At 32.9% G+C, this 25,770-nt stretch overlaps 3 protein-coding genes across 3 annotated transcripts; 2 read left to right on the plus strand and 1 right to left on the minus strand.

Annotated features, from left to right (window-relative positions):
- Nucleotides 1-426: 426 nt before the first annotated feature.
- LOC105179654 (uncharacterized) lies at nt 427-5,243 on the minus strand. The gene is made up of 7 exons (XM_011103293.3): nt 4,555-5,243; nt 4,224-4,326; nt 3,573-4,096; nt 3,285-3,387; nt 2,361-3,193; nt 971-1,075; nt 427-833 (listed from the first exon to the last, which is right to left on the minus strand). Exons 1-7 carry the CDS (start codon nt 5,086-5,088, stop codon nt 738-740), a joined length of 2,298 nt encoding a protein of 765 aa, XP_011101595.1. The 5' UTR covers nt 5,089-5,243; the 3' UTR covers nt 427-737.
- A 9,628-nt stretch (nt 5,244-14,871) lies between these two features.
- LOC105179662 (UDP-glycosyltransferase 75C1-like) lies at nt 14,872-16,667 on the plus strand. The gene has a single exon (XM_020691391.2). It carries the CDS (start codon nt 15,020-15,022, stop codon nt 16,433-16,435), a length of 1,416 nt encoding a protein of 471 aa, XP_020547050.2. The 5' UTR covers nt 14,872-15,019; the 3' UTR covers nt 16,436-16,667.
- Nucleotides 16,668-19,661: 2,994 nt separating this feature from the next.
- On the plus strand, nt 19,662-23,985 carry LOC105179653 (Polynucleotidyl transferase, ribonuclease H-like superfamily protein). Its single transcript, XM_011103291.3, has 8 exons — nt 19,662-19,838; nt 19,924-19,995; nt 21,089-21,212; nt 21,294-21,381; nt 22,503-22,640; nt 22,878-22,965; nt 23,050-23,170; nt 23,518-23,985. The coding sequence occupies exons 1-8, from the start codon at nt 19,742-19,744 to the stop codon at nt 23,690-23,692; spliced, it is 903 nt and encodes a 300-aa protein (XP_011101593.1). The 5' UTR covers nt 19,662-19,741; the 3' UTR covers nt 23,693-23,985.
- Nucleotides 23,986-25,770: the final 1,785 nt, after the last annotated feature.

The raw sequence follows: 25,770 nt of genomic DNA on the forward strand, positions 1-25,770 counted from the left end.
ATAATTATATTGGCTGAATTTATTTATTTTAATTGACATTTACTTATACTTAAAAAGATACATATATTACAATAGAAAAAATATATAATATTTATAATACAAACTAAAAAATAAAATGGAGAAAAAATCATTATATTTTTATCTATGCTTTTACTTTGTAAAAATAACTTTTAATTAACACACTTTTATTTATAAATTTATTTTATTATTTATAATATAATAACTTTATAAAAATATTACAAATCAGGTCCAATGTCCATGCTTCTTATCGGTTCATCTTTAAAGGTTTTTTCAATTTTGACAGTTAATGGTCATTAGTTTAACCCAAAGGAAAACTAACTGAGTCCAAGTTTAGGCGAACATGATTGTTTGTCTCAAAATAAATATGCAAAATTTAGAAGTCCCAAATAATGCACTCCATCGGTATCAGATTCAATCAATAGGACATGACTATACTTGAGAAACAATTGTCACATATACGAGCAACTTTATATGATGAGTTGCAAAATCTTAACAGGATGTATTGCTCATTCTTACTGCACAAAGGTATCCCAGTGCCTCAACATGTATCAACCATCACATTGATGCATTGAAGACATCTTACATTCTATAGTCACATTTAGGCCCAACGCAGTAAATATACCATGTTCTTCCGTGCAACGCATTTGCTCTGAATTATGAGCCAGCTTCCATGCACAAACATCAGCTATCGATGTCTTACAACTCTTTATATAACCTTATCGTTTGTTTTGTGCACTGGTTGATGGGTCTATCACTGGAAAAGCTCTTTCTTGAATATAGTTAGCAAAAGTGACCTTTGGCTGCAGCAAGGCCTGTAAGTGATACAACGAAACTCATGCATACAAGAAATGGAATGTACTGTGACTTCTGCGTAAAATAAATTTAACTAGAACTTTTAACTACTAACAAAGCATTTCAAATTACTACTATTACACGAAAGTGTACATACTGGGATTCTGCAGTGAACACTGAGATCATAGTTTAACTGGTTGAGGCGATCTTTTGCTAGATTTTCTGTTTCCAGTGCTTTATTGCATGCTTGTTTAACCTGAACCTACACAGAATCAGAACCAAAGAACTGGGACTTATTGAGCTTTCTAAAACTGTGACAGAAAGGAGGCAATACTAATAAGAATATACATGAAGAATCTATGAGAAGAGCATTGTGCATTGGTTACGCTCCAAAGATATCAAGCAACTGAATTCCTCAATATTTCTCTAAGTTGCAAGGTTTCATTATGAACATGACAAATGAGGAGTAAAAGAGGTGTCAGAAAATGATGGTTATACAACTGAAAGATTGAAATCAAAGACAAGAATGGTATGGAGTCTGATAGGCAATAAAAAGAGTTAAGGGGCCAGCAAAATATAGAAAATGCCTGCAATAACATTTTGTTATTTCCTACAAGTTCCAACAAATAACCAGAACAGGATTAGATCCCTTAATAGTTACATAGTAAAGTAAGTTTATTTGAATTGAGGAATGGAAGAATCTGCTGTGACAACTAGAACAGATATTTGACAGGATGCAAAAAGTCTTCTTGATGATCAAAGGAAAAAATCTCAATCATGTTTTTTAGAATAGAAACATAAAACGTATTTATGCAAAACATAAGTAACCAGTTCATATGTTCACTAAGATAATAGGGTTTCAGTGTAATGGAGAGAAATGATTCCCAGTAGAGGAAGCACTAATTCAGTGGAAAAACATTCTTTTTCAAGAAAAAAATGGAAAACCCTTTAAAGAAACTTGTTTAGTCTAACGAAATGTGTAGACAAGAAACCTAACACAAGCAAAAATGAATTTGATCAAGGCCATAACAGTGGTGACAAAAATACTACCAATAAGCTTCACAACAGGACCAAGGAAATGATCTTTACATATTTAACAACTGTACAACAGTTTCTTGTGAATACTCTCTTACACAAGTATTCCCAAGATATTTCAGACTAAGGAGTCAAAGGTTCGACTCTGTTAGAACTTATGTGATATACTCTTGGCCGGGAATGTAAATATTATCTTTAAAAGGATATGGTCGCAAAATCTGAAACCATATTTGCAGTTTAGATAATCAGAGAACAGCATTTGGCTTGTGGCACTTGGTTATGGCTATAACTGCCCAAATCAAATCAAAATTTTTATGTTGTTCAAAGTGTGTCAAGGTCCCAGCCACCAAACTACTTAAAACCAAAGAATGTTGCTGCAAACTAAAATATTACATTGCACAAAAGTAGCAATTACTCTTTGTCCACCAATAAGAAAACCAAATGCTTTAAAGCTCAGTACATGACGAAACAACAACAGTAAGATTGTTCTAATGCATTTAAGTATAACTTACAGGATTGAGTTGGATAGCAGCATGATCATTATCATCACTGATAGTTTTCTCCAGCAAAAGTCGAAGGTTTGCTAATTCTTTCATCAATTCTAAAGCAACATCTTCAGCATCCTGCATCTGGTTCCGTGAGAACTCAAATGCTCTGTCAGCATGAAGACGAAAAGAAACACAATTCAGACAATTACATAGCCCTCTGCATCCTCGTCGATTTCTCTTTAGTATTCCCTTGTAAGGACCATTATTAGAAGCAAACAAAGAACCGGATACTTCCATTTGGCACGAGCTTTGGTCCAAATTAACTTTCTCAATTGATTCTCCAATGTTATTATCAAGTTTTAACCGTAGATCCAAGCACATCTTTTCTTTTCCAACTGGCCCAGGTCCTTCTGCAGCAGATTGCTCCATCCGAATATCATTACTGACAGTGGAGGATGGTGGTGATGCTGAACTATCCTCTTTACAGTCAAAACCTGGTTTTAACTTTCTCTTAGATTCTGGCTCTCCTGTCTGCAAATTAATCAGCATTGGGTCAGTGCAGGTTTCAGAACTGAATACACTGGGCTCAGCATTTGATGAATAGTTGCTGGAAGATGATTGTTGCATTGATGAAACTGGACTATTGTTAGTATCAGGAGATGAACCATCTGAAGGAGGCAGAGGGACCATTGAAGAAAACAAATTTTGCATCTGAACTTGAGTATGCTGTACACCAGAGGAGTTCTCCACTATAGTTTTGTTGACATAATCTTTTTCAGTAGTAGCAGTTGATAATGGATGTAAATCTTCTTTGAGATAAGCCTGGGCCGTTGAGTGCTCAGTTATTCTTGAGTTACCTATGTAGAAATATTATAACACATGATTATTACCTTGTTAGCCTACCATCTAATATGAAATACCTTTTAAAATTCTTTGAACAAGACTTACATGAATTATTTTTGGACATGTCCATCAGAAACGGAAGTAATCTTCTGTAGCTGAGTGATCTTGGATTCTTGAACAGCCTCAGTCGAGAACATGGATTAGGAACCTAGGTGCATGCAAGAAATTTTAAATAAACAAATAGATCATTTAAAATAGTCTCACAAGCATTCTGCAAGCAATTACTTTGGTCAAGCCCATCAGAAAAGACTAACAGTAGATGATCACCTGCTCCAATTTCTGTTAAAGAAAAATGAATTATTACAAGATTTTTATTGATTAAAGAATGTTTACCAATCTGTTGATCTGCTCGGTGCCACCTTTGCTATTTGGACTCAGTCTCAGGACATCAATGTTGCCATTTTCACCATTAACTGATAACCCCTTAACAATTTGGTTCTCAGTAAGCACACTGTTAGCCTTCATAGATTCTCCACCAGGACCAATCTCTGTATTGGTAAAAACATCACGATCAGGAGGGGTCGTCTGGCCACATTCTTCTCCAACTGAAGTATCAATTCTATTTGCACCGCTCTCATGAACTTTTGGTCTCACTTCTATAGGTTTAGTCATCTCCGTAGTCCGACTTAATCCATGTTCTGCACCACTCAAATCCTGCTGATTGAAGGGCAATTCTATATGGAACTTCTTCACATCTCCGTTATCTGATGGCTTTATGTCATCAACATGGGGCACAACAACCTCAAGTTTAGCAGTGTAGCTATTCTCAGCAATTGACCACACTTCCGAGTTTGCACCATCCAACTTCTGCAATTTGCATGGAGTCCCAGCATCTACTATTTCAATCTTGGAAACACCTAGACAAAAACAGTTTGAACATGTTGATTAGCTCCCATGCATTTAGCCATAATATCATATTGATGGTCTCAATCTTCACATTCTCACATCATTAAAATAGATAAATATGCAACAGAAACGACTTACTAGAGTCATCATTCACAATATCCATCAGATAGGGAAGTAATCTTCTATAGCTGAAAGAGCTCGGAGTCCTGAAAACCTTCTTCCGCCCACACCTATTAAGAGCCTACAAATGTCGTCGACATTAACACATAGTAAGACTATTAACAGAGAACTTGCACCAAACACACACTTGCACAGAGCAAATCATCTTAGAGACCATACAAACTGTAGTTCACATGTCCATCCAATATTAAACAAATATGTCAAAAGCTAGTAGAAACTAAAAATAGAATAAAGGTATAGTTTACATTAGATAAATTAAAATTTGGTCCAACCAAGAGTACTTTATTACCAATTTAGCTACCGAAATAGACCCGTCTCCAGAAATAGACTGGTCCTTCGAATTCAAACTATTTTCCATATCATTTCCTTCATCCACTGCCTTAGCTTTCATTATCTCATTTTTTTCACGCTCATCCACCTCTGCACCACCCACATTGGAATCCAAGATCAAACCCGGAGCTGAACGGCGATCTGAACCCTTCAACAACGTGCTCCCATCCTTCAGATCCTCCTCCTCGACTTTAAGAAGTGAACTAACCTCTGGCGTGAAAACCCGTCTCGAACGGAGATCTTTAATGGATGAAACCCGCGAAGCCTTGTTACAATTGATCCCCCAAAACGCTTGCACTGATCCGATGTCGGGAGGAAAAGAAATGGGTTTTCTAGAATCCGGATCCGGGCGAGTTATTCCGGAGCGGTTATGGTGCAAATATATCCGGGACTTGCGGCGGGTTAAAATGCCGATTAAAGGGTTAGAACTCGACGATAATGGTACACGGCTTCTCCTTCTCTTTCTGGACTGAATATCGGCAGATTCTTCCATGGGCAATCTTTTAATCTTTTTCTTTCTTCAACTTTCCTGGGGTATTGAGTGTTCTTTAGAGCTCGGAAGCAACGAGTTAGGGTTCTGAGAGAGGAAGAGGCGTTTTTGGAGGGAAGACATGCTCATTGGTGGCGCGAAATTGTGCTGGAGCTCTTGCCTTCTTTTTTTTTTTTTTTTGGGAAAATTGCATATTACCCCCTGTAAAATAGAAGAATTGCTAAAATAATTATTTGTGTTAACTACATAGTCAAAAAAATCCCAAATAATTATAACCCTGCAAAAAAGACCAACTTCGTAAAAAAAGATGGAGGGTTATCTACGCGCGCCTGACATAACTCTTTTATAGATTTTCAGCCTTTATTCTTTTTGAATTGACAAAATTACCCCTATTTTTTTATTGTTTTTGGTTAATCATTTATATTTATTATATTTAAAAAAGTATGACAAATACTAAAAAACTAATATTCCTCAATATTTATATGTTTAAAATATTATTCCATCAAATGCAATTATTATACATATTTTACATATGAAAATATCAAACTTTTAAGATTATTTGATATTATTTATAAGTTTTTAAAATCAATATACATGTTTTATATCTATCATATTTTTAGTTAATTTAATTTTTGTGTTGGATATTTTTTGGAATTATACTATTATATAAATTATATATTATTACATCAAATGCAATTATTACACATATTTTACACATGGAAATGTCAAATTTTAAGATTATTTGATATTATTTATAAGTTTTTAAAATTAAAATGCATGATTTTCATTTCTAAAATATTTTTAGTTAATTAAATTTTTGTATTGGATATTTCTTGAAATTATATTATTATATTAAATATAACAAATAAATTTTATTTTTATTAGTATAATATATTTAGATATAAAGAATACATAATTGAATTAATTTATTATATTAAAGTTTGATATAGACAGGGGGAAAGAAGTTACACTAAAAAAGTAATGTAAAAAAATCCATTTTTAATATTTTTGAAAACGAAGCATGGAAGTTCCTTGTTCTGACTATGGCCTTCACTCGTAGAATTTGTAACTTGTATATTTTAGTTTAGATATTGTCTATTTTGCATTTTTTTTACTTATAAATATTAATTTATTGGGTCGGGTTAAGAATATTAAGTCACACTACAAAAAAAGTAATTTATTGGAACGGGCTTTTTGTACGAGTATTGGGAGGGGCGATAAATGTTGCAATGAATTTTGGGATGGCTTTGGGCTGGGTATGGCTGTGTCCTTGTTGATGACGTTTTAAAAAATATAAGACAGGTGAAACAAAATTCGTCCCACATTTGGGATAGATTTTGCTACACTTGTTGTGCTAATCCTAAAAATTGTCAAAGGATATATATATTTTTGGTTTTATTTTGAAACATGTTTATAATGAACTTCAGAGCAGATTTTGAATACGAATAAAAATATTTGCAATGGTTATATGAACGAGTTTCTATTAAATATTGGGATGAATTTTTGCGGCGATACGACACATTTTAGAATGAATTTGCAACAATGTTTTTATTTTCAATGGATTTTGTAGTAATTTTGCATTTCATTTTTGGGATGGATGTTATTACACAATTTAAAATTAGTTTGTTTAAAAAAGTAATTTTGTTATATGTTTTACTATTTAAAATTTAAATTATTGTTTTTAATGACCTATATAAATTTGTTTATCTTTAATAAATTAATAATTATAATTAATTTTGATATGCAAAAAAATGAATAGGTTCAAGTGGTTAAAAATATAAAGGAATGTGAGGCTCATGGTGCTTTCAAAAAACTCAGTTGGGGAGAGGGCCCATAAGGCCTCTAGAAAGCCCAATCCAGGTACAACCCCTAGGTGGAACGACAGGCCCGCCAAAGAAAATAAATTGGCCAAAAAAAATCTAACCAATCTAAATCCGAGAGGGCTATGATCCAAAAAAGTTCAGTAGGACCACAAGGAAACTTAGGGACTTGAAATCCCCCAACTAAAGTTAAAGGTCCACATGGCATCCACAGGGAATTTAGGTGGCATTCACGCAGGATCTTTAGAGCCCCCCTCCCCTCATAGAATCCAATAAAGACCAACAACCCTTCAAAACACGTGGCGCTGCTAAAAAAAAGTACTATAAACCGTAAAAGACTTGGACTCTTGGGAGAATATTACTCAACCATCTACTTGGAAGTACTTTTCCCAAAAGATGCACAACATATTCCAATAGTCCCTTCAAATCTGAGGGGATCCACCACATGTTGGAAATTCTACATCAGATTTGAGGGGGTTCAGCATTATATAACAACTTTGAGGTCATACTCCCTTAAATTCGCGATTTCCTTCAACTCAATTGTGGTTGTCTATAAATATAGAGCTCCCCTAGAGGGAGAAGACATCTTTTTTTACATTTAAGCCTACCTACTACAATTTTGATTCTGTATCAATTTCTTTATTGAACATAAAAATCGAGTAATAACACTCCCTTTTTTACTGATATTTACATTTTTTATCTTCTAACAATATTTTACTATTTCCCATTCTAAATAGGTCGAACACCATCACTATGTTTGTTTTCATTTTCAAGTTATCTCCCAAATAAGTCAAAACATACACAATATTTGTCATCTACAAAAACATACATACTATCTCTAATACATACTTAATTATCTTTATTTTTTTCTCTTTATCTTCATAAAACACAATAAAACACTTTGAAAATGAATCCAAACATTATGCATATTTTTTGCTCTCATCAAATTTATTTTTAATTCGTTGAATTCCAGCAAAAATATTCCTTCCAACTTTGGATCTCATCTTTCTGTCAAAAAGCACATGCATGTCTCCTTTGAAGTGTGAAGTACAAAACTTGCAAATCAAGTTCGGAACCATAACAAGCTTCGAGGTTGGAAGAGCACGTTCTGCTCCTTGCTGGAGTCACTCAGGAAAGGATCCTACGCTACTTATATATATATATATATATATATATATATATATATATTTTGAAGAACTAGAACGTATTACACATGTAGAAATATTATTTAAAGCTGATTATATCACTTATTAGCTATAAAAAAAATTAAGCTCATAAGTTTATTTATATTTCTATTATTGAAACATTATTATATATAATTATAACCATTAGCTCTATCATTTGCAATTTACTCCTAATTTACAATTAAATAAATAATTTAATCCTTAAAACTAATTTTTTTTATTTTATATATACTAATAATTATATTTGATGATGATGTATTGGAACAAAGTACTGCAAAAGTAAATTATAATATACCAAAAAAAATCAACATTAAAATAAAATAGCATTATTTTTTATATTTTTATAAGAAATTCTAATTTAATAAAAGTGAGTTTTATAAGAAATTCTATTTTAATAAAATCGTTCATGTTAATTAAATTTTAATCTAATTAGACATCCGTAGTATCAAGATTTGGATCCGTATCGTAAGGTCCTATAACTATGCTAATTTATCAAAATATTGTAACATCATTCATTAATTTCTAAATTTGAAATATTAATGTTTTATGTGCATACATTATTATTGAATATTTAAAAACGAAGTAATAAGAGATTCTATCAATAATATAGAGTACTAATTCCGGCAACTTAAACTCAAGACTTTGTACTTCTATTGAATTTTCTTAGCTTTTGCTATCTGAAAATCTCAAATTGAGAAAGAGAAAATAATTTAATATTAGTATTTAATATATTTCTTCCACGCACATTTTATAAGTATTTTTCCCCCCTTCATGAATAGACAGTAACAAGATTCGAGCGCAAAACTTCTTATTTGGCTGGTTTTGATACCATAATAAGAATAATTGCATTTTTTGTTTCATAATTTACGGGCTTAACACATTTAGTTGCATAGCATTTTATGTCCCATATGATAAAATTTGTAGCATATTTGATCTCTTAAAATATAGAATTTTGGCACATTTGATCCTATGAGATATAAACAAATTTTATAACCTATAGGACCAAATATGTCGATTCTTATCCTATAAGATTAAAAATGCTACAATAATTAAATTTTATGGGACTAAATGTGCTAAACTCGTAAATTATGGAATTAAAAGTACGACACACCCTGTCGTGTGAACTGCAATATCCTTTTATAATAAATACGTATCTTATCTAGAAAAATTTAAATTGATAGAAAGAAGAACAATTTAATATTACGATTTAACACTCTGATACTTAACACCGACATAAAACGTGGCCAACTTTTCTTTATTTTCTTCTGTTTAAGGTCCCCACTTGTTACCATATATACTAATTCAAAATAACGATACGGCACGCAACAGACAACTTCTACAGATTAAGACAACTTCTACGGATTAAGTCAAGCTTTATGCCCCTCTTGCTATTAAGTCAAAATATCCTTTTCTCCCCTGACACTAAAGTTTATTTGATGTAGGGCATAAAAGTTACTGTAAGTAGAATCAATTGGATAGAATCGTATCAAAACTATAAAGGCAGAAATGAGGTTAAAGGAACTAAGAGTCAACTGCGAGATACACAAACCAAGATGGTTGAGAATTTTAGTGATTAAAGGATGTAGAGGTAACCTTAAGCTTGCCATGAAGTCTGCCAAAACTAGGGTTCTACTTGGGGAGGGGGGGGGGGGGGGAGCTATCGTTAGACGTGCACTTGTAGAAAGCCTCAATGACGGGCACTATCAATTAGTACACTATAGGGGCCCCGTTAGCATATGCAAAATTTGAATGCAAAATCGTAACTGAGTCAGGGAAGTTGAATAGTCTCAAATATTATAAGTAAAGTAACTCTTGAGATGCAATGAACATTACCAAAAATATTGAAGGTAGGCTGACTCTACTCATCAAGTTTTAACTACTAAAACTCGATAAGTTGGGGGGAATTCTGATGTAGGAATATTTATGATATCCCTTTAAAACCTTCAAAGCCACGAAGAGACTTTTAAATGCAAGTCGAGACCTTAATGTAGCTGTGTCACTATAAAAGAATTGCAATAGGGCCTCGCACACTTATGTTCAAGGTTTGAGTTACAAGAGTCACCCTCTTAGGAACTAAGTACTATGGTACGTGAGTGGCCTTCAATTAGTTAAAAAGATAGAAGTACAACACTGTCAGTGTAATCACTACTTTTGATGGTGGTTCAGCTTTTGTCCGCAAAGACTACCACCTGTCACTATTATTGAGGATATATGCGGTCTACTATACACCATTGATTATGTATTTGATTTAGTACAATCCACCACCACCTAAATATGGGCACTCTACCATCAGGTACAACTTCTACTACCCCAATTGTTGTCCTTATTCTTTTTAAGACTTGAAATTGGAGGGACTCGAGTGTTAAAGTGCCTTCACCAGAAACCCTTTCAGCTTAACCCTAATGCGGTCTTGTTTTGCGAATCTTGCACATTTAGATAGGAGTTTACTTGAGTATTGGAGCTGGCAGAATACCATAAATACACACTAAATACCTTAGACACTTACTTGTATTTTCTTGGTACAACAACACTATAGCAAGAATGGATAATATACCGTTAAGAGTGGATATAACCTCGCACTTGCACATTTATCTTAGTCTAAGTCATTTCTCCTGTCATCAGGCAAGGGGCTGGAAGTTTATTTAGGGTGCGAAGGTTCCTCCCATGGTCTCACGAGGCGCCTATCACACAACGCGTCGTGTGGCTAGTAGTTCGCTGACTACGTCCGCCAATACCTCCGCTCGGCACTAATGCAGCGCGCCGAATATATCAGAGTCGGGAGGAACAAATCACAAAACCGTCAATTGCACACACGAATTCAGAAAACCAAATTGCATTGAACTGAAAGTGCGTATACAATGATCAACGATGCTAGAGCAAGGGGTTCGCCTTGAGGGGGACTCCAACACGTCACTAAACCAAGCTTCTTGAACTCATTCCCCCCCCCCCCCCCTATAATAGGTTTAAAAAAATAAATCCTATCGTCTACACTAGACACTAGGAAAGCTGAAATTTGCAACTCAAGAGGCGTAACGTCCCCTTGAGGAATCTAAACAATATAAAGCAAATAACAAAGCAGTAACAAAGCAATAAAAGGCCTACACCTAAGACTCTAACACAGTTGGGTGTCCGTCGTCTGTCGATGAAGGCTGAGTGGTCGGCCATGTAGAACGGTTGAGTGGCCGAAGTGCGCGTCACGGGGGCCTAGTGTGCGGGCAGCCCGTGACACATGGTCAAGATGTTTGGTTGGCGAGGGTAAATGTCGATTTATTTAATTTGTAGTAAATCAGTAATAAATCAATCGAGGATAAATATAAAATTTGATATAGTTTTTTCTTAATATCAACAAATTTAGTGAATTTTGACTAACAATGTGACTTATATGTTAGGCGGAAGCAAACTTTAGGGTAACTAGATGTAATTTTTCAAAGCACAAATGGTTTACGTATAAGTACACCAAATCTCAAGGAAGGAGAGTGTAATTGTCCCATAAATAAATTATATTAACTCATATAAAATTAGACAAACACTCACATAAAGTGAGATAAATATCCACACGTTTGATGGATTTCGAACCAATAACATCAAATTTATTTATAAATTCTAGACTAAGACATTATTGATGGTGAATATAAAAAATTAAATAAAACATATTGCAGAATTGTTACGACCAGATATGCCGACTAATGGAATAGATGTTGGTCTAAAATCACTCTTTATTTGGTGATTACTATAGTACAAGAAAATTAATGAGGGATATCCCTATATACATTATTTTGACATTCCTCTATCTTTTGGTAATTACATGAACACCCCTGAGGTATTTCTATTTTTGAAAAATCATATTAAAACTTGACCAGGTCAACAGGGGCATTTTTGGATTTTAAAGGCTTCCAATGGTGGTTTTTGTTATTTTATAAAAGACAAGGGTGGTGTATAAAATAACAATAAGTCATGAGGACGTGAAAACTTAATTATTTCTTTTATTTATTATTTACACGACTTTTGGCCATAATCATTAATATTTCGACGACTTCAGAGGACAACAGGTAATCCAAGCAAATAATCAATAATTAACGATCAAGTATACAACACAAGTGTACACATATATAAGTCCAATTAGCTATACTTAATTCAATTTTAAAATAATTATGTTAATAGAAGGAACTACTCAACCCTTTACTTTATTTTTGTATCCTATAATAAATTATAATACGTATAATCAATATTTTAAGAATTTTGTAAATTCTAAATAAAAAAAATTGAATATTATTCATACATTTTTCATTGATCTTTTAATATTTTTTTCCTATCAAAATTCAAATCTCCACTGTATTTCCTTCTACATAATTGGACATTCTAAACTTTTTAACTATATATATATATATATATATATAACCCATTAACTCATAATTTTTTTTATCAAACCCCTCGTATTCTTATAACTATTATTCTTTGTAATATCCTAAATTAAATTATTTTAAAATTTTTATATTCCTTTTAATAAACGTAACATTTTTTAAATAGAATTCTGTAATATTTATCAAATATGTATAGTTTTCTAATATTTCTATAAAATTTTAATTAATTCCTCACTATTAATTAAGCACCTGCACATATAATTAAATATCTAGTTAATAAATTCAGTTAAATCGAACAAATTAATTATAGCAATGATTAAATTAATAAATTATCTATAATATCTTTAATACAAATTAAATACTTAAAATATCACTAATATATAAATAATCAAATCATTAACTCTCTCGATTAAACATTAAATGGAACGCTGTAAAAATTGCATTTAATTAATCAAGAACAAATTATACAAATTAGCTAAAGAAATAAGTAATCTCACATTAATAAACATTCTTGACATTCAAATCATCCTTCTCTGGGGAAACAGATATTAATTAACTATTGTTAATCGATAAAAAAAAAAAAAAACTATTTTAATTAGCCTAGAAATTAGAAGATCCAAATATTTGAATCTACTCAATGGATACTAGTGAATAAATAGTTAGCATAATCAAAAGAATTAAGAAGATAAATGGCTTCATTTTATCAAATATAAGGAGGTAGTGTATTCTATTTTAAAAAATATAAGAAAGTAAATTGCTATTTTTTTTTCATAGGGAGATAATTTGTTCATTTGCAATATCACAATAGGGTTGCTTGTATTTTTTTGAATAATTATATAATGACAAGATAAAAATTACTATCACTTAATATATATTTTCAGTGATAATTTTAAATTTTTGCTCAATATTTTGTCAGTAATATCACACATACAGAACGTATTCATTGTGTTTGATTTTTCTTTTGGCGCATCTCGAGATGGATCAAAACACACCAAATGTTTACCTCCATTTTTTAGACCTCATTTGTGTGAATTTTTTTGTCTTGGGCTTTGTATATGTAATATAATTTATATATGAAAGAGATATGATTTAAAAATGAACAGTGATTTTATTTCTCGAAATACAATATTAAATATACAACATCAATGCCTCTAAACCATTCATGACTAAGCTCACTAGCAAGGCAGATCAACCTAGCTGGATACGAGCTCAACTGACACATCGGTAGTAAGGCAAGGTCCACATATTTACTTGTTACTTTACTGAACTAGCAGGCCCAACAAACAAGCCCACTCCTCGAGAACACGTCACCATACAGTTGGGAGGACACGTTATATAACTTGAAAATATATTTGTACACACTACTCTAAAATATCTTAGGTGGTTCCAAGTAAATCGCTGACAAATGAACTGGAAAATTCACAAATAACCAACTCTCGGATTTTCAAGTAGACATGGCAGGGTTCAATCCAGCTCATGTATCTCAATGAAATCTAGTTCAAATCTCATATGGTTTGTTCTAGATAATAGCCAGCTCGAAGAACTTTCCAATGTCGTATGATACTCTGCAACAATCCCCTTATCATGCTCTATACATACCTATAAATAGAGGTATTGTGCAGTTATTTGATAAAAATCAATCCTCATACTAAAACTCTCGCTTATTCTCATTATTTTCTCTTAATTTTTAGGCTACTTTCAGCTTATATTTTGCATTCCTTGTGAATATTTATTGCTCCCACGTCATATTTCACCATTATTCTCACTTTAATTCAAATTCTCTTTTTATTTCTTCCTTAAATCATTACTGACTTAAGCATTAGTGTGCTAATCTTTGTTTTGCAGGATTAGTTCCCGGTGATCTAAGGATTTTCTTTGAAAATCTTTCGACTTTGTGGTATGGCAAAACATTTGATACGCATCAAACACTTATATTTACATATATATAGAAATATATAAAAATATATATAAAAAAGATATAATTTGGCAATGAACAGTAACGTTAGTCTCCGAAAACGCAATATCAAACATACAATACTAATTTTAAATTATCTTTAAAAATAAATACAAATATACACACTATCTCAAGCATCTACTTATTTATCGTTGTTTTTTTCCTCCCATTTACATAAAACACAACAAAACATCTAAAAATAAATAAATAAATAAATCCAAACATTATGTTTATCTCTTAAGCAAACAAATAACTTTGATTTTATTTTATGAACTAAAATCGTTGTATGAAAATATCGAACCAACCCCATGTGTGCATGTACACACCCAACCTCATCCTCTGTCTACTCCGTTTCTCTACTGGAACTAAGAAACAAATTTCCATACGCTTTACTTTGAATCGTCATCTCAAACGTCATACACTCTTGTCATCTTACTACACTATATATATATATATATATACATGTAATTCACAATATCTCGAACCATTCAAAATCACCAACTTCTACACTGCTAAAACCACGAAGCACACACGAGATCTCAGTTCTTACAGCTATATATAGATATAGACCAGACACACTCTTTGCCAGCCTCACACAAACATTTTGCTTCACCAATGAGCCGGCGCCATGTACTCCTTGTGACATTTCCAGCACAAGGCCACATCAATCCCTCCCTTCAATTTGCCAAGAGGCTCATCGACATGGGCATTGAGGTCACCTTTGCCACCAGCTTATACGCACGGCGGCGCATGGAGAAAACCGCCGCCAGGGACCTACCGAAGGGCCTGAGTTTCGCTGCCTTTTCAGACGGATATGATGATGGGTTCACGATGAGCGACGACCCCAGGAAGTACATGACGGAGATAAGAAGTCGAGGCGCCAAGACTCTGAAAGATACTGCTCTGTCAGCTGCAGAGCAGGGCCGTCCCGTGACGTGCTTGATTTACACTCTCCTCCTCCCGTGGGCGTCAGAGGTGGCGCGTGAAGTCAACATCCCGAGCGCTCTCCTCTGGATCCAACCCGCCACCGTGTTGGATATATACTACTACTATTTCAATGGCTATGCAGATGAAATTATTGCCAGCTCCAATGACCCGTCGTGGAAACTTCAGCTGCCGGGACTTCCAATATTGCTATCCAAACGTGATCTTCCATCTTTTATGCTTCCTAACTGCTCGGAGAGGTATAGTTTTGCTCTTACAACTTTCAAGGAACAGCTCGAGGCATTGGATGTCGAAACGAAGCCTAAAGTGCTTGTCAACACTTTTGATTCATTGGAGTCTAATGCGCTCAAGGCCATCGACAAGTATGAGTTAATTGGAGTCGGGCCCTTGATTCCTTCTGCTTTCTTGGGTGGTAAAGATCCTTCCGATACGTCTTTTGGCGGAGATCTCTTTCAGAAATCTGATGACTACATAGAATGGTTGAACTCGAAGCCCGAATCTTCAGTTGTTTATGTGTCTTTCGGCAGCTTGCTGAGGCTACCAAAAGCTCAGATGGAGGAGATTGCAAAAGGGCTACTAGACAGTAGTAGGCCGTTTCTGTGGGTTATACGAGACAACGAAAAAGCCAATGAGGAGAAGAAAGAAGATGATGAGAGGTTAAGTTGCATGGAGGAATTGGAAAAGGTGGGGAGAATTGTGCCATGGTGCTCTCAACTTGAGGTTCTAACGCACCCATCGTTGGGGTGTTTCGTGACACACTGTGGGTGGAATTCGACTCTTGAGAGCATATCTTGCGGTATTCCGGTGGTGGCTTTTCCCCATTGGACGGATCAAGGGACCAACGCTAAGTTGATTGAAGACGTATGGAGGACGGGTGTTAGAGTGAGAGGCAACGAAGATGGGGTGGTGGAGAGTAGTGAAATAAGGAGGTGTATTGAGGAAGTAATGGATGGGAGGGAAAAGAGCAGAAAACTGAGAGAGAACACTGAGAAATGGAAGGATTTGGCAAGAGAAGCAATGGAGGAGAATGGATGTTCTAATAAGAATCTGAAGGCCTTCTTTGATGAAATTGGAGCTGGTTTTTAGTCTTTCCTTTGTATTACACTGAGAATGATTGATCTGCTTTGTTAATTCCAGTGGTTTTCGTTTCTCTTTCTTTGTCGACATCCTTGTTCTTTTATTTTGTTTTGGTCATATGATAAAATAGAATGTTATGTATGTAAAGGTGAAATATTTTTATAGCGATATGAAGTAGCATTTTGTGAGGATAATTTGTTACTTCATTACGCATAAGAATTTGACACAAGTTTGTTCTGTACGCAGCCAGAAATCCTCAATATGTTCTTGAAAGAGGTGTCATCTAAGTAAAGGCATCACTGATTTTTGACTTTGTTTGACATCAATGAGTTGCTTTGTTGGACTTGAGATCTCACCAATTGGCAATGCGAAATAATAATAATCATAATACGTTTAGATTGTACAAAAATTAATTGTCACTAAGTTATAAGTACATATGCTAATGATATCAGTTTACTTTTCATTTTTTATTTTTTGTGAAAATTGCATAATACCCCCTATTCTATAAGAAAATTGCTAAAATCTTATCTGTATTAATTAAATTGTAAAAAAGAACCCCTATAATTATAAATCTTGCAAAAAAATTATTTCAGTTAAAACAAAGGAGAGTTGTTTACACGCGTAGAAATGATAGTGGAATAATATTTTGACTTATTTTCAACCTTTGACCACTTTGAAGGGATAAAATTATCTCTATCTTATGAAATGATCCTTTCTCTTTATTTTAATTAATTTCTTTATCTTTTTTTTCTATTTTGCTAAAAAAATATAAAATACTAACAATTAATATTCATCATTATTTATATATACAAAATATTATCAAATTAAAATTTTATGCATATTATTACATCAAATTAAACTATATTTAGTTAATTTAATTTTGTGGTGGATATATTATAAAAATATATTATTTGATGATAAATAAATTTTTAGTTTTTTAATATAATTATATTAAACCAAAAGAATACATAATTGAATTAATTCATTATATTAAAATTTACAAACAAAATAATATAACAACATAAAAATAAATAACGAAAAAGAAAAAACAATGCATCATCTTTCCCAAGATGCCAATACCCTCTGCCTACGCTGCTCCAAGTCGCCAGCACCCAAGAGTGTTTTGGAGAGATTTCAAATATGATGCATTTGTACATAGTCATAGGCATCATTGCAAAATACTTTTTGTGTAAATTACAACGAACTCCCATAAAATTTGACATAATTATGAATATTTTTTTTGTTGTATCGAAAATTATCAATACTTTTCTAATTTTAACCGTCATCTAAAAATTAGCTCATTCCGTTAGTCTCCATTAAATTTCTATCTATTTTTTGTGGTGAACAGATCAAACTAAAACTTATAATTTTATTTATATTTTAAAATTTTCTGTTTTTTTATTGACTAAATGCATAAATTTTCAAATTTTTTCATCCACTCCGACTGATTTTTTTTACAAATTTTTATTTTTTTTTAAAAAAAATACAGTAAGTATATAGTTAACAATTTCATGCCTCGACTCAAAGATCACATAATTTTATGAAACATAATATACTTGTAATTTTTAAAAATATAAAATATATTTTTAAAATACATAAAATCTAGACCACTCGTTTTTATTTATTAAGATCAATGGCTATTAAAGTTGATTAGATATTATGATTTTGACAATAATATATATTACATAAGGATATAACAAAAATTTCAAAAAAAATTAACGCCATTAAGTATAATAAACAGTAAGAGGAGAGTGTGCAACATTTCAAAGCACAGATTTTTTTTGCTTATAGAGAATTTTTAGCTGAATTTTCATAGCACAAGGGGTTTTATACAATTTTTTCTTATTTTATTTCATAATAATGACTTACAAATTTAATATGATAACACTACGAGATAAGAAAAAGAATTAATTGTCACGATACTTCTCGACAGATTTTCTGAAAAGTTTGTCCCAAAATAGATATTATAGTGGAATTTTCAATTGAAAAAAAAATATGATTCGAGAAATCACAACGCAACAAAAATTAAAGTGAATAAACATAAATCAAGACGGATTAAATTTCTTTTTCAGGTTGTTCATACTATAAAAAAACGTGGAATTTGGAATGAATTTTTTCTGACTGGTATGGTTCTTCACCAATTTTGATGAATTTTGTAATGAATTGTAAGGATGACGTCAAAGTTAGATAGTTGGGAGAGGGGGGGGAGGGGGGGGGGGGTTAAACCGTTATAAAAAATGGACCATATAGGCATAGAATAGTTTTTATTTAATGAGTATTTAAAAACTGTAATGTGTTAATTAGTTATAATTGATTATTTATATTAAATTATATAATTAATTTATATTCATATTAAAAAGAAAGGCCCTTTACATTTACAAAAACTGTTAGTGACACTGTTTTACTTATTTCTAGAAGTAAAAATTAATTGTTAGTTACCTTTTGCTTAAAGTGACTCTACGTCATTTTAACATCACTGTATCAATTTTTTTATTGGGTTAATAATACTTTAGATTGAATTTTTTTTGGTTTCTTTCTTTTCTTTTTTCTTTGAAATGTGATTTGTTAATTTATATATTATATTCTTATTTATAATATATTTTAAGACTTGAAAAAATATTTATTATATGCACACAAAAATAACATGCCATTACAACTAGTTATAAAAAAAGAAAAGAATTAGGAAACACACACTTTTAGCCTTTGTATAGCGGAAGCAACAATTACTATACAATATGTACAAACAATTTGGGCACTTTTAATAGATGGTGAGTTTGAAATTGGAGTAGATCTCGAAAAATTTATTTCTGATTGCCAGGACTTCTGCAAAATATATTTAGATTTTTTGACCAGATGATGATGCATTTATGGGTTCATGTTTGCAAACTAATGCAATTATGCACCACACAAGGTCAATCCAAATTACTCCTAACACACCATTCATAGCCGTATTCAGTATGCACGTGCAATTGCATTGCTCCAATTAAGTTGAATGATGTGTATTGATTTATTTGAAAACCTGGTGATGTTGCTGTATCTTAAAAAATTAAAAGAATGTGTATATCTTTAATTGTAGTTTCGACAAATAACTTCAACTGTAAGTTAATATTTATTGGGTTTGATATGAAATGGTAAAGTACATTTAGATATATATATATATATATTTTGTTTTAATTATTTTATATTTATTCAATATTATATCTATATATTTTAGTTGCAGTGTTTATTTGTGAAAGAGTATACATACATAAAACGCAATAAAAGAGCGCAAAAACGATTGGGGCGGGAAACAGTGAGATTTAGAGAGACCCGAACATGGGACTAGAGGCGGCGCCACCGGCACTGCCGCCGAAATGGGCGTCGAAGCCTTGCATAATGGGCATCGATGAAGCTGGACGCGGCCCTGTTTTAGGTACGCGCATTCTGAGGTAATTAGGAATTCGTCATTTCAGTTGTTGATCGCGGCTTTAAATGGAAATCCGTTTCTTTGTTGTCAGGGCCAATGGTCTATGGATGCTTGTATTGTCCACGGACCTACCAAAAAACTCTCTCCACCTTGAATTTCGCAGGTTTGCTTACTGTTTTAGACCTATTCCGCCTTTCTGCGCTTTTGCTTTTTATTAAGTTTTTCCACAGAATCCCCTCCCAATCTCCTCATCCCACCATAAAGGGGAAAAAAGGTAAATTGAACCAGTAAATGCTGGCTAATATGTAGACCTCAGCTTCAAGTGACGTTTGATCGAGCTTCTGAAAATGATCTGCATCGTTTGTCTCAATATTTTAGTTTTGTTATTTATCTATGTATGTTCGATACTAGGAGCATTAATCTTTTTATCTTTCGGTGAACATACTATATTCATGTATTGCAGCATGAAAGACGATGTTACCGATGGTTTTCCTCGGCAAACTTTATGAATTCATTTGGTACATTCGCAGCATATACCTTTATAGAATTCTACTTGAGGGAATAGCTGTTATATTTAGCACCTTAGGGCTTTCTAGTAACTTTGTACTGAGATATAATTTCTTCAAGTAGGCGTGGTTGGGTTGAGGGGGGAGTGTGGAGGATCTACTTGCCACTAGTGGGTCTTGCATATTCTATGGTTTAAAGTTTGCATGCGTGCTCAGTTAACAATATATCTGCGAAATGCGTTGTTTCTTAATACTGGTGAGGCATTGGCGGTTGCCTCTTTCCTTCTAAGAAGTTTATGTTTCAAAGCCCCTCCTCTAAACTTTACTCCCAAGTAATCCAAACATCCCTCCCTAAACTTGATTTAAGCCAGTTCCCATCTGTAGTGCTATTGTCTGCGAACTGGTGAACAGCAAATGTATCTACTTAATTTTAGTTGTCAATTCCAGATGTAGAATCAAGTCGATACTATATCGTTGTACTTTGAGGAGCTACTTGCTTCATATGTAGAAAACTGAGGGTTTGGCCAATTTTCTTTACTTGGCATCTTCAACTAAAAAATGAAGGAAATCAGCATTCTTCTTAAAGTTTGGTCTTCGGAGGCTAGTAGACTATCTTTCTTCTCTTCATGTTTCCCAAAAGTCACATTTTTTTTATGGCAATTACCTTGCAGCTTCCTAAAATTGCACATTTTGTTTCTGACATCAGAAAATGTTTTCACTGGCTGTGTTTTCCACTTCGTGTCAATGCAGACTCAAAAACTTTAAAAGAAGAGAAGAGGGAAGAGCTATTTGAGGATTTGAAGGCTGATGAATCAATTGGATGGGCTGTCGATGTTATAGACCCAAGAGAGCTGTCAGCCAAAATGTTAAAGAGGTAACTATCAAAACTTTGTTGTATCTTCAAGAAATACTTATCAGACAAACTTCATGTTGGTTTGGCTCTCCTTATCTGCAGAAGTAAGATAAATCTTAATGAGATTTCACATGATTCTGCCATTGGCCTCATCAACAAGGTGTTGAACCTTGGTGTTCTCCTAACTGAGGTAAAAGTTTATGAAATCATTATCTCTGAACTACAAATAAGCTTGATTTTAACACTAATCGAAAACAATTTTGGTGGAACAATGAAACTTATCTTTTGTACAAATAGATTATTTTGTTTTCTGATTCCCATTCTTTTTTTTCTTGCTTTTGCATTTATTATAATAATCCCTTGGGCCTGGTATGGCTTTTCAGATCCCAACTTTCAGCAAGAAACCAAAAAATCCACCGTTATAGCACCCTAGCCTCTAACTAGGAGAAAAATGCAAAACAAATGTGAATGTTAATATATCACATTCTTTACCAAATGAAAGAAATGCCAGCCTTTCACTGGTCTAAGAACCAACTTGAATGTTATTTTACTGATCATATAATTGCAATGAGATTTATTTTACTCTATGGAATTTTTCCATGAACGTGGTGATGAATGAAGAATAGACCAGAAAACAATCTGTGCCATTGGGTGAAATAGAATCTCCACTAATATTGGATGATCTTGGGTGTCAAAGACTCGTAGTTTTAGGGATTTGATGGCTAATGAAATAAGTCTGGACTACCAGAAAAGGGAGAAAAAGCAGAGATCTGTTCCTCATAGGTGCAATCTAAAGGAGGAAACTCAGAAGAAAGAACCTAGATATCATATTTGGAATCTCCTTGCTTCGATTGCATTAGAGAATTGGAGAAGGCTGTGTTTTATGGAATTAGAAACATTACAAGACTGCATAAGCTTTACAAGCCGTCAACCTACCAGAGTGCTAAATTCTTATTTCAAAACTTACTACTACTCCATGAAGTAGAAGGAATAACATCAAGAGGAGACAGGAAATTCACGGACTGAACCACTAACAGTATGAGGTTTCTGGAAAGAGTAATGACTATTTTAGAAATTATGGATGGGAATACCTTCTGAGTTGACACAATCAAAATAAACCTAAAGCTGATAATAGTTCCTAATGACTAAAATATGAAACTAATTTGTCAAAATTGTAGCATGGAAAGGATTTGGATGTGGTTTGGGTCATGAGAAATGTAAAAGGACCATGTGACAGTCACGATTTCTTACTCTAGTTTTGTTTTCTTTTCCCTTGAGCCTTTACTTCCATTGACATCAATATTGATCCAGGTTTATTTAGATACTGTCGGAGATCCTGAAAAGTACAGAGTAAAGCTTTCAGAAAGATTTCCTAATATCAAATTTGTGGTTGCAAAGAAAGCTGACAGTCTGTATCCGGTTGTTAGTGGTGCTAGTATAGTTGCAAAGGTAACTCTCTGTCTTTTTTCTCTGTTTTTATGGGATAATATCTCTCTCTGTCTCTGTCTTTAGTTGTCTGTGAATGAAGAAGAATAACTTTAGTGCCACATTGCTTGAGCCTTATAAATTTGAAGTATGGGAATTCAAAAGTATGTCTGTCTTATGGTCACTTCTCCACTCCTGCTATTCCCTAAGGTGTTTGTTTACTGCACACTTCTTAAGTTATACAATAGTACTGTCTTTCAGGTCACAAGAGATAGAGCTTTGCGAGATTGGGTGCTTGGTGAAACTGCAGAAGACCTGCACCGCGATTTCGGGTCTGGGTACCCTGGAGGTGATTTTTCCTTTATAGCTCAATTTTGATGATTATGTTGGCATTTTCGCCTTTCAGAAAATATTGTTGGACATCATTCTACAGATCCTCAGACGAAGAAATGGCTGGAGGATCACAAGCACTCAGTTTTTGGGTTCCCAACATTAGTCCGGTTCAGTTGGGGAACATGCACATCGTATTCCAAAGATTTTGTTGAAGTGCTATGGTTAGTCTATGATGTAAATCTGATAATAATGTGGCAATGAATAGTTATCAGTACTCATCATGTTTGTTGGTATTTTTTCTCATACTGGAGCGATTCTTTTGATAATTTTCCTTTGCTTACTAAAATCTCATTTGCTGATCATAGAATGCCATCATTAACCTTTTGCTTTGCCGATTATGATTTTTTCAATCAAAATTTTGGTTATTTGGTATCTACATTTATATATTAACTAAAATTGCTGGATAAACAAAGTTCTGAGTTTCATTTCTTGGAGAGTGGAACTGCTGCAGTTACTTGTATAAGCTTGTATGCTAATTTAATTGATCCTTTTCTCTGGCTCATGATAGGGAAGCAGATGTTACTGATGAGGATGGCAATGGAAGGACTAGCAAGCGGCAGTTGAAACTGACCAAAATCGGTTTCACACCGCAAAAGAGAAAAACTGAAGACATTGAATCAAGTGGCAAAGGTCGTTGCAAATTTTTTCAAGCTCGGAAACTTGAGCTACTTCCCCAGTTTTAGAGGTAGGTTGCTTAGTCCTAAGAACTTTCTCAGTACGAGTTAGAACAACTCGTCTTGTGCCGTGGCCACAATAACATATTTCAAAGTGTTGAACCACATGATTATTCTGAAGGAAACTTTGACACCGACACGGATGGAATAGCTAACTAGCATAGCAAGAATATCCCTGATTGTATGTGGATTTAGTTCTAAATCATTTCATCATCCCTGATTAGTTAATTATGGAGAATTTGTTCTTCAAGACTTGAGACTTCAGAAAGATTAGTGTATACAAAGTTTGATTCATTTGATGACTTGACTTGTACGTCGTTTTCCATTGCTTTGGATTGGTATGGCATTTGTTGGAAGAGTGTTTTGGAGAGATTTCAAATATGATGCATTTGTACATAGTCATAGGCATCATTGCAAAATACTTTTTGTGGTAAATTACAACCAACTCCCATAAAATTTGACATAATTATGAATATTTTTTTTGTTGTATCGAAAATTATCAATACTTTTCTAATTTTAACCGTCATCTAAAAATTAGCTCATTCCGTTAGTCTCCATTAAATTTCTATCTATTTTTTGTGGTGAACAGATCAAACTAAAACTTATAATTTTATTTATATTTTAAAATTTTCTGTTTTTTTATTGACTAAATGCATAAATTTTCAAATTTTTTCATCCACTCCGACTGATTTTTTTTACAAATTTTTATTTTTTTTTAAAAAAAAAATACAGTAAGTATATAGTTAACAATTTTATGCCTCGACTCAAGATCACATAATTTTATGAAACATAATGTACTTGTAATTTTTCAAACAACGAGAGAATATTCATAATTATGCCAAGTTTCAGAAAAGTTGATTGTAATTCACCTTACTTTTCATATACACTATGAAATTTAAGCAACTTAATCTTTATTTATATCTTATTCCATACCTATATATCTATATCTATATTTATATCCATATTTTCTGTATATAAAAGTATGAATTGCACTAAAGATTTCTTGCATTTTTTAGTTTCACTAAATTAACCCTATATTATAATATATTAGTATTAAGGGTAAGAATATAAAATAATGTACCTATTAACTCCTATTAATTGCTTTCATATTTATTATTGGCTATAATTACTTCTCGCGTATTGACCTTGTTTATTCGATTGGCTGTCGATTTTGACCTATTGTCACCGTCTTGATGTGGGTAAAACCCTAATTTATCAGAAAAAAACAAAATTGACACCACCAACTTAACTATATCAATAATTCTCAAATAGCAAAAAATCGCACTAATTAAAAATGGACCCCCATGTTCTAGAATTGAAGAAACTTGAGTCAGCATTTAAATGGCCAACCCAGATATCATTTTTCACATCACCACCTCATTCATCTCCATCCAAAATAATATTTAATAAATAATAATATTAAAAATATATATCTTATACAAAAAATAATAATATATCATTCAATCAAAAAGTCAACTAACAGTTGAAGAAAAGCAATGGTATCTTGGAGAAAATTAAGGGCGAATCAGGGGTAAACTTGACATAAAAGTAAAATTGAGGACATATTTGGAAGACAAAATATTATCACCAAATGGTGGGCCATGTTAATTGTTGACTAGATACTAAGACTCATATGGCCAACATTGCAATCACCCAAAAATAACTAGATGGATCGGGCATTTTAGATAAATAACAGGTCGACCCATTTTTAAGTAAATAAATTATTAGACATGATATGATGGCTATTATGAAAAAATAAACAAGTTGACCCTATCAATGAATGTAGTTAGTTTTTATATTAAGCATTTCCTATTAATTGTTTTCTACACATTTACTCAAACCACCCTTACAATAAAATATGAACTAATTAGAAAAATCCACAATATCAAAGGGATGCACCATTGTTTTAGCTTTATATTTATTATCTCTATCTTAATCTTACTATTATGAAAACATGAATTTATTTTCCAAGTCTTTTAATGACCCAATGATAATATTATTTTAAATGTTGCTTGATGCGTACTAGAGTTCAGTAGTACCATGATAGTTGAAGAATTTTTACAAAAATTGTAAAATCAAAGAAGGAT

This window comes from Sesamum indicum, linkage group LG7, assembly GCF_026168435.1.
Source record: "Sesamum indicum cultivar Baizhima isolate 11 linkage group LG7, ASM2616843v1, whole genome shotgun sequence".
NCBI classification, from domain to species: domain Eukaryota; kingdom Viridiplantae; phylum Streptophyta; class Magnoliopsida; order Lamiales; family Pedaliaceae; genus Sesamum; species Sesamum indicum.

Excerpts from the sequence above, each read along its gene's own strand:
- LOC105179654 (XM_011103293.3), bottom strand. The coding sequence starts at position 5,088 with ATGGAAGAATCTGCCGATATTCAGTCCAGAAAGAGAAGGAGAAGCCGT. Across the intron at positions 3,388-3,572 it reads CCGAGCAGATCAACAGATTG|GTTCCTAATCCATGTTCTCG; the intron begins GTAAACATTCTT and ends GCATGCACCTAG. Across the intron at positions 3,194-3,284 it reads CATGTCCAAAAATAATTCAT|GTAACTCAAGAATAACTGAG; the intron begins GTAAGTCTTGTT and ends ATTTCTACATAG.
- LOC105179662 (XM_020691391.2), top strand. The coding sequence starts at position 15,020 with ATGAGCCGGCGCCATGTACTCCTTGTGACATTTCCAGCACAAGGCCAC.
- LOC105179653 (XM_011103291.3), top strand. The coding sequence starts at position 19,742 with ATGGGACTAGAGGCGGCGCCACCGGCACTGCCGCCGAAATGGGCGTCG. Across the intron at positions 21,213-21,293 it reads TCAGCCAAAATGTTAAAGAG|AAGTAAGATAAATCTTAATG; the intron begins GTAACTATCAAA and ends CCTTATCTGCAG. Across the intron at positions 21,382-22,502 it reads TTGGTGTTCTCCTAACTGAG|GTTTATTTAGATACTGTCGG; the intron begins GTAAAAGTTTAT and ends ATATTGATCCAG.